This window comes from Sprattus sprattus (genome assembly GCF_963457725.1).
Source record: "Sprattus sprattus genome assembly, chromosome: 18".
In the NCBI taxonomy this organism is placed as follows: Eukaryota; Metazoa; Chordata; class Actinopteri; order Clupeiformes; family Clupeidae; genus Sprattus; species Sprattus sprattus.
Window position 1 is genome coordinate 28,562,349 of NC_137916.1, and position 12,500 is coordinate 28,574,848.

At 48.4% G+C, this 12,500-nt stretch overlaps 1 protein-coding gene across 1 annotated transcript in view; it reads right to left on the reverse strand.

Moving 5' to 3' along the window:
* ttyh3a (tweety family member 3a) overlaps window positions 1-12,500 on the reverse strand; it is a 67,137-nt gene that overhangs the window by 34,002 nt on the left and 20,635 nt on the right. Inside the window, 3 exon segments of the mRNA XM_080856998.1 lie at window positions 1,187-1,282; window positions 2,566-2,786; window positions 3,353-3,464. Coding sequence (XP_080713124.1) covers window positions 1,187-1,282; window positions 2,566-2,786; window positions 3,353-3,464 — 429 coding nt within the window.

Here is a 12,500-nt window from a genome sequence, read left to right on the forward strand (position 1 = left end):
AGATAGATAGATACACTTTTATTAATACTGTATATTTAGATACTGGTGGCTATATAAGTTATTCTGAAGCAGATCAGCAAATCAAATTCTCTCCCCTCACATCACTGTGTTCCAAATAGCTCAGCACTACAACTGCTTTGGAAGGGCGTATGATTGACAGGTACATCATTGTCCTGATAGGTTGGGCTCTTTGCATCACTTTTTTTGTTTTCAGGGATTTGTTCAAATGATTGCTGCCGGGAAAGGAAACGTGAGAATTTGAACAAATTTTACCAAAAGTGCCATTAAAGAATACAAGAAGTTGCTTTGTAGTGGCATTGCTGACATTGCTGAGCACTGAAACAAAAGGAGAGTGTTTTGATGTGTGTGAATGTGTCAGAACTCAGGTATGACACAAAAGCTCTGGAAACCTCGTCAGGTCTCTACACCAGAAGCCGCAGACGCACACACAGACAGTTGCGGTAAAAGCTCTACCGATTTCAGGAACATACTCCAAAGGCATTTGGATGGAGAGGCAGGCAGGCAGGCAGGCAGGCAGGCAGGCAGGCATGTCATTTATTGGAGTATAGCATAAGGATGCTTTATGCAGAAATCTGCCTGCCTGCCTGCCTGCCTGCCTGTCTGCCTGCCGAGCGTCTAAACTTAGAGACCGTGGCAAGCCTCAGACAGATTAGGACGTCTCCTTCTGCTAAACTGAGACGATGACTAATTGTCAGTTTGAGATGTGTTAACACCCGCGCCATAATTGCCCTGACAGGGACGTATGGAACGCTGTCAAAGTCAATTTGTGATGGCTGCCGAGGTTTAAGAGCCAGGGAGAGCTTTTCCTTTCCCGGACAAATCGATGCCGTCTAATTATGACTCCGCTTGGGACCGCACTAAATCATAACCGGATACATTAATTAGGGTCCACTATTTGACCACTGGAATGCGTCGTCTTGTTTGTCTCTCTCTCTCTCTCTCTCTGGTTGGCTGTGTGTAACAACCTTCCTGACGTGTTTGTGTGTGTTTGTGTGTGTCTGTGTGTGTGTGTGTGTGTGTTAATGTGTGTGTATGTGTAAGTGTGTGTATGTGTATGTGTGTGTGTGTGTGTGTGTGTGTGTGTGTGTGTGTGAATGTGTGTGTATGTGTGTGTATGTGTGTGTGTGTGTGTGTTAGGCGAGTGAGGTCATGTGACTGGCCTTACCCAATCAGAGTGTTCTTGGAGTTGCGGATGAGGCCGAAGAGCACCAGGAGGCAGATGAGCACATCAAAGAGCAGCAGGCCGAGGTAGCCCAGCCACCTACAACACAAACAGGCATGATTAGACACTTACACACACACACACACACACCTACAACAGAAACAGGCATAATTAAAAACACACACACACACACACACACACACACACACACACACACACACGGCTTTAGAAAGACCCGTGACTTGAAATACACACACAACCATAAAATAAAATAAATTAAATACATTCCTGGTGACAGAGTGGGGGACTAAAATGAATGTTGTTTTTTTAAATTTAAACATGCATTTTTCCAAACCAAAAGCACAGAACAGAACAGAAGATGAGACAGAAAGCTGACACACACACACACATGGATGTGTACGGACTTCACATTCTGTTGGTTGTATCACAATTATTTTAAAAAATGTATATAATCATTAAACATACGGTCATCATGGGCTAGACCAATGTGTTACCATGAAAGCAGCAATGTTTCCTTACAATCCCTTAAGAAATGCAAATAAGACGAATAATAGCTCTGCACATGCCACTTCCTGTGACAGATCCTCGCGAAACACTGGAATTGTGTGATCATTTACACTGCCATCACTGGAGCCAGACTCTGTGTGTGGTGTGTGTGTGTGTGTGTGTGTGTGGTGTGTTCGTCTCTGTGTGTGTGTGTGTGTGTGTGTGTGTGTGTGTGTGTGTGTGGTGTGTTTGTCTCTGTGTGTGTGTGTGTGACTGTTTTAGACAGCAGGAGAAGGGGGAGTACCAGTCAGTCACAATGCAGATGTCTGTGATATTCCAGCAAGCTGCGCTAATGTAATCACACCATCACAAATAAACCAGAGCCCTGGATGTCTACATGCACTGTGACACAACCACCTATCAAAACTGAGAGAGATGAAAGAGGTGACGGTCATGGAAGGAGAGAAACAGAAAGATAGAGGAAAAGAGGAATGAAAGTCATGGGAAAGTAAGGTTTCTCAGGCGCACCATCAAAACAACAAAACACACAAACACAAACCCTGCTCAGGGCAATGAGAGCACAGCTCTCTCTAGCTCTCTCAATTTTCAATTTCAAATGGCTTTATTGGCATGAATGTGCGATACATTGTTGCCAAAGCACTCAATACAACAATATTAACAGCTCCCTCACTCTCTCAATTCAATTTTTTTCAATTCAAAGGCTTTATTGGCATGACTGCATACAATACAACATTGCCAAAGCATTTACATAAAATGAACAATTAATAAAAAAAAAAAAAAGTCATGGATAGTAACAATGTGGTATATAAACATCTCTCTCTCTCTCGTTCTCTCTCTTTCTCCCTCTCTCTCACCTGTACCAGTCGTAGAGCTCGATGTTGACAGCCAGCTCCTCCAGGGAGATGCGTGGGTTGGTCCAGAAGGGAACCTCCCCCATCTGCCGGACCAGCTCGGCCAGCTGTCCCTGGAGCTTCTGCACGATGGCCACGTAGTCCGTGTGCTTACTGTAGCGCTGCTCCAGCTGCTGAAGGTTGTCATCGCCCGTCTGGTTCAGGGCCCCAGTGCTGTCAAATACCTGGGGACACACACACAAGCACATGAGCACGCTCAAAAATGTGTGTCTGTGTCTGTGTCTGTGTCTGTGTCTGTGTCTGTGTCTGTGTCTGTGTCTGTGTCTGTGTCTGTGTCTGTGTCTGTGTCTGTGTCTGTGTCTGTGTCTGTGTCTGTGTCTGTGTCTGTGTCTGTGTCTGTGTCTGTGTCTGTGTCTGTGTCTGTGTCTGTGTCTGTGTCTGTGTCTGTGTCTGTGTGTCTGTGTGTCTGTGTGTCTGTGTGTCTGTGTGTGTGGGGTACTCAGTCCAAGTCCAATTGCTGGCCATCACAAAATCGAAGCTTGTGTGTGTGGCTTTTTGTGTGAATACTCAGAGGTATGTATTATGATAGTGTGGTCAGCATGTGTGTATGTAAATAAGCTGCTTAGCTAACTAGGCACTGAAGGAGAACTAGTTGAAGTTTAGCGTTAAATTAAGACCGTGTCTGACAGTGTGCTATAATCTCTCACATAGGAGTGTGTCTGTGTGTGTGTGTGTGTGTGTAGGTGCGTGTGTCTGTGTGTGTGTTAGTTTGTGCGTCGGCGAGTCTCACCAGTTTCTGCACTCCCGTCACGGTGCGGTTGGCATGGCGCAGAGAGTACGTCAGCCTATTCACCCCATCACATGTCTCGCCGTTTCCGTAGAAACCAACTGCAATGCCAGCACTGAGGAAGGAGACAAAAGAGACCCAATCAATGATGGTGGAGCCAAGGGATGGAGAAGGAGAAGGAGACAGACAGAGCAAGAGAGAAGGAGGAAGAGAGAGAGAGAGAGAGAGACAGAGAGACAGAGGGAGGGACAGAGAGAGAGAGACAGAGAAAGAGACAGAGAGAGAGAGAGAGAGGGAGAAAGAGACAGAGAGACAGAGAGAGAGAGAAATAGACCGAGAGGGGGAGAGAGAGAGAGAGAAAAAGACAGAGAGAGAGAAAGAGACAGAGAGAGAGAGAGAGAGAGAGAAAGAGACAGAGAGAGGGAAAGAGAGGAGAAAGAGACAGAGATAGAGAGAAAGAGACAGAGAGAAAGAAAGGGACAGAGAGAGATAGAGAGACAGAGAGAGAGAAAGAGAAAGAGATAGGGGGAGAGTGAAGGGAGCACATTTAAGAGAGGCCTCCCAGCATGATAATCTTTAAATAAGGGGGTTGTAGTTTGCAGGACAGACGTGTCCTCAGTGCTGTAAACACTAGAGCACACTACAGCAGTCTTCACACACACACACACACACACACACACACACACACACCAGACACACACACACACACACACTACAGCAGTCTTCCATGGCCTTAATGGGGTTTTAAGTACCGCTCTCGACGAGTAAACATACTTAAATGACAGCGTCCTCATCACACAGGCACATTATGAGGAGGCCATCTTCTGCAATGTAGTAAGTGAACAGTGAATCGACGCTTTTCATTACAGCGTATATAGTCTCAGAGGACTCAGGTCTCTCACACACACACACACACACACACACACACACACACACACACACTCTGAAAGGCAACTCAGTGACGCAGCCCAGTGAAATCTGACACACTGAAACCTTCAGCCTGAGGTGGCGAAGAACACACACAGATTCCGTGGTCTGTGGTCAGCGAGGACAACCGATCGATCGATCGATCGACCGCTCAAACAGCCTGATCTCTGCTCTGCTCCCCACCCCCCCCCACCCCCCCCGCCCCCCGCCAGATCCAGGTCACACAGGACCAGCGTGCCTTCCCTGGGGGGCTGTTGACACACTGCCCAGCATCACAGAGCAAATGGCCTCCTGTTACAGGAAGATGATCACAGCTCCAGCCAGCAGACACACTGGCACATGGGAGACATTAAAAAGTGTGTGCTAATGGTGTGTGTGTGGTGTTGGTGTGTGTGTGTGCGCACATGTGTGTGGATGAGGGCTATGAAGAGGGCTGTGTATGCTACTCTACTGCAAATATAATCCCAAGGAGCGCTACCACACCACCAGGCGGCGCTATGGTTCAATACGCCTGTGGGAATGTCTCTCGAGCCCCACCGCGCTAACCCCCTTCCCTTGCTCCGAGACCCTTTTCCCCTTTGGCCCTCTCTCTGAATCTCTGTCTTTCTCTCTGTCTCTCTCTCTCTCTCCCCCTCTCTCTCTCTCTCTCCCTCACTCAGACGTGCCATCCAGTCAGTGCTATTGTGGCTCGCTCAATAGGCGTCACAATGGGCCTTTCAGCGTACGCCACTCGCTGCCTCTCACTCAGTAGGGATCACAATCATAACACGTACACATGTACACACACACACACAAAAGACTGTCTCATGTACACACACACACACACACACACACACACACACACACAGCCAGTACAGTAGTTCCCTGGTCCATCACTGCACAGTCTAACAGAGGAGGAGAGCAGAGACACTTAACTGGACAGCAATAGTCACAAGAGGATTTCTCTCACATAAGGCAAGCCTGATGGCTCTCACAATCAGTGTGTGTGTCTCTGTGTGTGTGTGTTGTACACAATCTGTCCGTTAAGGGTCAAAAGGGAGAAAAAGAAAGGGCGTAGGAGAGAGGGATGAAGGAGTGAGAGAAAGAAGGGGGCGGAGGAGAGAGAGGGATGAAGGAGTGAGAGAAAGAAGGGGCGGAGGAGAGAGGGATGAAGGAGTGAGAGAAAGAAGGGGGCGGAGGAGAGAGGGATGAAGGAGTGAGAGAAAGAAGGGGGCGGAGGAGAGAGAGGGATGAAGGAGTGAGAGAAAGAAGGAGGCGGAGGAGAGAGGGATGAAGGAGGGAGAGAAGGAAGGGGCGGAGGAGAGAAGGATGAAGGAGTGAGAGAAGGAAGGGGCGGAGGAGAGAGGGATGAAGGAGTGAGAGAAAGAAGGGGGCGGAGGAGAGAGGGATGAAGGAGTGAGAGAAAGAAGGAGGCGGAGGAGGAGAGAGGGATGAAGGAGTGCTAGAAGAGAAAGAAGGAGGCAGAGGAGAGAGGGATGAAGGAGTGCTAGGCGAGAAAGAAGGAGGCGGAGGAGAGAAGGATGAAGGAGTGAGAGAAAGAAGGGGCGGAGGAGAGAGGGATGAAGGAGTGAGAGAAAGAAGGGGCGGAGGAGAGAGGGATGAAGGAGTGAGAGAAAGAAGGGGCTGAGGAGAGAGGGATGAAGGAGTGAGAGAAGGAAGGGGCGGAGGAGAGAGGGATGAAGGAGTGAGAGAAAGAAGGAGGCGGAGGAGAGAGGGATGAAGGAGGGAGAGAAGGAAGGGGCGGAGGAGAGAGGGATGAAGGAGTGAGAGAAAGAAGGGGTGGAGGAGAGAGGGATGAAGGAGTGAGAGAAAGAAGGGGCGGAGGAGAGAGGGATGAAGGAGTGAGAGAAAGAAGGGGCTGAGGAGAGAGGGATGAAGGAGTGAGAGAAGGAAGGGGCGGAGGAGAGAGGGATGAAGGAGTGAGAGAAAGAAGGAGGCGGAGGAGAGAGGGATGAAGGAGGGAGAGAAGGAAGGGGCAGAGGAGAGAGGGATGAAGGAGTGAGAGAAAGAAGGAGGCGGAGGAGAGAGGGATGACGGAGGGAGAGAAGGAAGGGGCGGAGGAGAGAGGGATTAAGGAGTGAGAGAAAGAAGGGGCGGAGGAGAGAGGGATGAAGGAGGGAGAGAAGAGAAAGAAGGGGCGGAGGAGAGAGGGATGAAGGAGAGCTAAAAGAGAAAGAAGGGGCGGAGGAGAGAGGGATGAAGGAGTGAGAGAAAGAAGGGGCGGAGGAGAGAGGGATGAAGGAGTGAGAGAAAGAAGGAGGCGGAGGAGAGAGGGATGAAGGAGGGAGAGAAGAGAAAGAAGGAGGCGGAGGAGAGAGGGATGAAGGAGGGAGAGAAGAGAAAGAAGGGGCGGAGGAGAGAGGGATGAAGGAGTGCTAGGCGAGCAGTCATCAGGCTGATTAAGGGCTTCCCTCTCCTTAAAGGGTCACAATCCGAACACAATCCCGCTTGAAAGGAATTCCCCAGACTCCGCTGATCTGCACATTTCTTTTGAGAATTCCACCCGGGATAAAGGGAGTGAACCGAGTCTACTGCTGTTACACACACACACACACACACGCTCCGGATAAAGGGAGTGAACCGAGTCTACTGCTGTTATCCACACACACACACACACACACACACACACACACGCTCCGGATAAAGGGAGTGAACCGAGTCTACTATCTAAGGGCGTGCTCTGACAGGCCGGGTGGAGCCAGCGCAGAGATCAGCTAGCTAACTCACACACACACACACACACACACACACCCACACACTTAAACACACACTAAAACACACACTAAAACACACACTAAAACACACACTAAAACACACACACACACACACACACACACACACACACACACACACACACACACACACACACACACACACACACACACACACACACACACACACACACACACACACACACACACACACACACACACACACACACACACACACACACACACACACACACACACACACACCTCGTTGCTCGAGGTCTTGCCAGGCACAGGCAGACTTAAGGCTGATTCATGCTTCCTTACGTAAGCGTAAGCGCAAGAGGCCGCGCAAGCCCCTTGCGCGACCCTTGCGCGACTTCTTACGTCTTGCGTGCGTCGGCCCCTTTTTCTAGACTTGCGTAATTTTTACGTAAGCCCTTACGCGAGCCTCGCAGCCTGCATTCTATCAACGAATGATACGAGATGAGGTTACTAAAATATTCTGCATGTCTACTCAGTTTTACAGTGCTTCCCAAGTAAAGGTTTGAAAATAACTCCAAGCTTCAGACTTTCTGTTAGGGAACCTGTTATCTATCTGCAGAGCAAATGTCAGGCTCATACAAAAACATTAACGTGAATTACTTGATGCTAATACCTAGCGCGGTGTCTATAGGATTTTCAATATACGTTAGCATTAAGCTAACGTATTTTCTACCACAGTAAAACATGCAATACTATGTGATTGTTTTTAGAAAACGAATGTTACGTGATGAGATTACTCAAATGTACTCTGCATGTCTGCTCAGTTTAACAGTGCTACCCAAGCAAAGGTTTGAAAAGAACTTCAAGCTTCAGACTTTCTGTTAGGGAAACAGCTTTCTATCTGCCAGGCAAATGGCAGGCTCATGACAACACGCGCAACCTTTGGGAGCATGAACTGCACCGAGTAAATTTTGCGCAACCGTTAACCCCCAACGCTGTAGCAAGCAGCCGCCTTTAGGGGGGGGGGGGGGGGGGGGGTTCCCAGTTGGTGAGTTACTAAATGAGCACACACACACACACACACACACACACACACACACACACACACACACACACACACACACACAGACAAGACACACACACATAAGCCATGACCCAGGGAGTTAAAGGAGGAGGTAGCAGTCAAGGAAGAACACCCATCTTGATATACTGCCATTCATTCTGTTCCTCAACGACTCAACCTTAAATATCATGGCTCATGAAAAGAAAGAACATTTCTGGAGAAGGACAAGGTGAAGGCAACGCAGCTGTAATTTCATCCCTTATGAAGTCCTAAACTTGCAGGCGGGCAGGAGCCACACCATTCTTTTCCGATGCAGTGTTCAACGTAATCTCATTTCCATGGTAACCACTTATCTGGGTTACAGCTACCCAGAAAAATGGACCGTTACCTCAGGGCAAATGAAGCAGCTGAGTCATAGCCACTCCCTTGTTGAAAACAGGGCAACGGGGTACTTCTAAGGAAAAGCTCTTAAACGCAGTGGGAGGAAAAACAACACACACACACACACACAGACACACCACACACACAACACACACACCACACACACAACACACACACACACAGACACACACACACACACACACACACACACAGACACACACAGACACACACAGACACAACACACACACAGACACACAGACACACACACACACACACACACACACACACACACACACACACTGACACACACACTAGGAGCTGCGAATCCTACAATTAAGTGAGCAGAAAAACCTGTCAGGTGTGGTAGGTGCAGTACTTTGAAAGAGCCTGAAGACAAACCGGTCCAAGGCGCTCCATCTGGCTCCCTGGGGGAGGGTCGGAGTGTGTGGAGCGATCTACGGGACGGCAGCATACTTCATGAGAGCGGCAGTGTGAAGTGGACGGGCCAGTGTGCACTGAATCCTGTCCGTCATGGGTGTCATGGGCAGCTCATCCACCATAGTCCACACACACAGACACGCACGCACGTCATGGGCAGCTCATCCACCATAGTCCACACACACACACACACGCACGCACGTCATGGGCAGCTCATCCACCATAGTCCACACACACAGACACGCACGCACACGCACGGACGCACGCACGCACGCACGTCATGGGCAGCTCATCCACCATAGTCCATCTAGACAGGAGGTGAAGTGTTCTGGTGACACGGATCCCCTCTCTCCCTCTCTATCTCTCTCTCACTCACTCTATTTCTCCTCTCACTCTCTCCTTCTCTCTCTCTCTCTCTCCTTCTCTCTCTCTCTCTCTATCTCTCTCTCACTCACTCTCTTTCTCCTCTCACTCTCTCCTTCTCTCTCTCTCTCGCTCTCTCAGTCTCTCTCTCTCCTCTCTCTCTCTCTCTACCAAGGTGAAAACAAGCAAGATGCCAGAAGGCAGGAGACGTGTCAGCTGTCAGCTCTCAGAGAGTACTCAGAGCTTTATTCCTTCTAACACACACACACACACACACACACACACACACACACACACACACACACACACACACACACACACACTCAGAGCTTTATTCCTTCTAAATATAGAGTGCTTCTTTGTCTAGTTTCACAAGGTCACACTGCCATCATGTGAGCTGGAAATTGGGAAATGCGACCAAGAACAAGGAAGGGACCACATCCTTCTCTTGACATTTCAGGTTCCTTTTTTTAAATCCCTCTCCTAAATAGTTACCATGCTCAGCGCATCAGTTGAAACCGCCATTTTGCTTGTCGGTGCATGCAAACTGTGACATTAAGGCGACGCACTAGAGGCGTTTGAGTCACTGTGCTCTTATCTAAACGATAACGGTCACTGCAGAGAAAAATACCATCTAAACCGGTAAAGCACACAAACTAGCTTGCCAGACTCGTTCAATACATCAAACAAAAACAAGTTCATGCACTATCAAATGTAAGCAGTTGTGTTGTGTGCCAGAGAGCAGGGAGTGAAACACCTCACACAAGGTTACAATAATGGGGACGTGCCGGGCAGCCGAGACGACCCCAAAGGGCACCAAGCGCCAGCCAAAATGATGTCAGCATAAACTCTCTGGTTAAATCGTTTTCATTTTTTTTTTTTTTCAGTTGAGGAAGGGCCTTTGTAGAACAGCAGAAATGAGAACGTTTCCTTCACGTACTGTCTGAAGTGAACCAATATTCACACTCCTGTGGGGTTGCCCCAGGGGGCGGCTAATCTCTTCCTTCGCGATGTTGCAAGGTCATCACAAGTGTCTGGATAGACGCCCGATGCCCAGGACCTTAAACAATGCTGGCCCCTCTCTAGAGAAGTGGATGGGGGGGGGGGGGGGGGGGGGGGGGGGGGCTGGGAGTGGGATTAGAATCAGCCACTCGAAAGAGCCACTTGTTAGTTGGCTTAGTCACCCCCTTGGAGTGGCTGCAGAAGAACAGTCTTGTTCCGCGGAAAAACTGAGAGGATTTGCGGGAGGTTAATTAATCCCCAGCAGATCCTCACTGACTCATCAAACTAGTCAAAGGTGTAAAAAAACTAAAAATAACCAATGCAACACTTCAGAAGGGGAGTAGGTTTGGACTCTCTCAACTGACAAATGCAAGGACTTCTCCTTTGTCAAAATACTTCCATTTTTAAGCCACCTGTTCTTTCCTGCAGTGTATTTTTCAGGTCACATCCAACAGCACACACACACACACACACACACACACACACACACACACACACACACACACACACACACACACACACACACACACACCCTATTTGATGCAACCTACAGCCACTGCTCCATTAGTCACTGAAGGCTAACATCCCTCTGCAGACTTATGCCATCGAGCTCCTTTGATGTGGGTGCCGTGCCAAGGCCGAAGCTGATTTGCATAAATATGGTTAAGGTTCCTGGGCTACTGCCTGGGATTTCCATAATCTGTAATTATACAACAGTACAGCCCAAAGCAAGCACTGCCCGTCAACAGAACTCAGGCCTTGGTAACCCCCGAGGCGGAGCAAGGTGCTACATGAACAACCATGTTACCACTGTTGCGTATTATTAATGAACTTGAAGAATGAAGAATTGCACTCCCTGCTGTTTAAAACTTTGGTTCAACTCCTGTTCGCTCGTGTTGTTTCCGAACTTTTTTTTTTTTTTTTTTTAAGATTTGTTTTTGGCTTTTTTATGCCTTTAATTGATAGGTAAGTGAAGAGTGTGACAGGAAATGAGAGGGCGAAGAAGTGGGGGAGTGAACTGGAGAAAATGACATCGGGCCGGATTCGAACCTGTGTCCTCCATGGGCGTCAAGCCCGAATGTGGTCGAGGCTACTGTGTGAGCTACAGTGCCCCCTGTTGTTTCCTAACTTGAAGCAACCCTACCTGCACTCTTCTGTGCTAAAAGACATCCCTTCTAAAAGTATACATCATGAATTCTTCATAGAGCTCACCACTATATATATCTTAGACTTAGATCATGCAGTTACTTTGACACACTGTTGTACAGGGCCCGGTCCACCCTTGGCAGAACCTTAGCGAAGACCTTCAAATGAGAGGAGTCTTTTCTGTCCTCAGGGCCTCTGTGTTAACACCACCATAGTTATTGTTTCTGCTCCATTTTTTTCCTTTCATGTCCTCTCCCTTCATACACACACACACACGACTCCCTTTTGTGATTTCATTTGCAGATAATGGCTGATGAAAAACGCTTTTGTGAGTCCAGAGTGATAGATAAGAGTGAATTCAATTAAGTCGCAAGGTTTTAGCCTTGCTCAAGGGAGATGGTGGATGTACAAAAGGTTCCTGTTTATGTGAGCCTGACGTAGGGCAGCAGGAAGCTTGACTTACATGCATTTCACGATCGGAATGCATTCCATTTTCGATGTGATGAATTAATAATGGCGTCATGGGAACTCTTTGAGTGCCCCTCTCTTAGCATGCCTCCATTTTGTGGTCCTCCATTTTGTCAAACATCTCCTTACGTCCCTCTCATACATTCTGTGTTCCATTTTATGTGCCCCGTGAGACAGAAGTCAAAAGCTCAGGCCCTGAGACTTATCGGAGTGACGGAGTCGTGTTCTCGAAGAATAACAACCGTTTCTACGGATAAAGAAGAGTAGCTTTTTTGATTAAAAACCGTGCGCAAGTGGGAAAGTTTCTGTTGGCTCCCTCGACTTCCATATCACGTTACAATGAATCTAATCCCACTGAGCACCGGGTCTCAATCCCAAGCTTTTCTATTTTCACTGGAAAGGATAACAATGCAACAACTTAACATCCTTGATTACGCTTACAACCAGAGGGGGATTGTGGGTTTGGCAACAACCACAAACGCATGTGCTAGGAGGACAGCCTCCTGTGAGGGGTTTCCTTCTGCGTAGTGTGCACGTGTTTGTGTGTGTGTGTGTGTGTGTGTGTGTGTGTGTGTGTGTGTGTGTGTTCCTGAGTAGGTCCAGTAGAAGCAGGAGGGACATGGGGGGACACAGACGGTCAGTCTGGTCAACAGAAGAGTGTCTGGGCTCT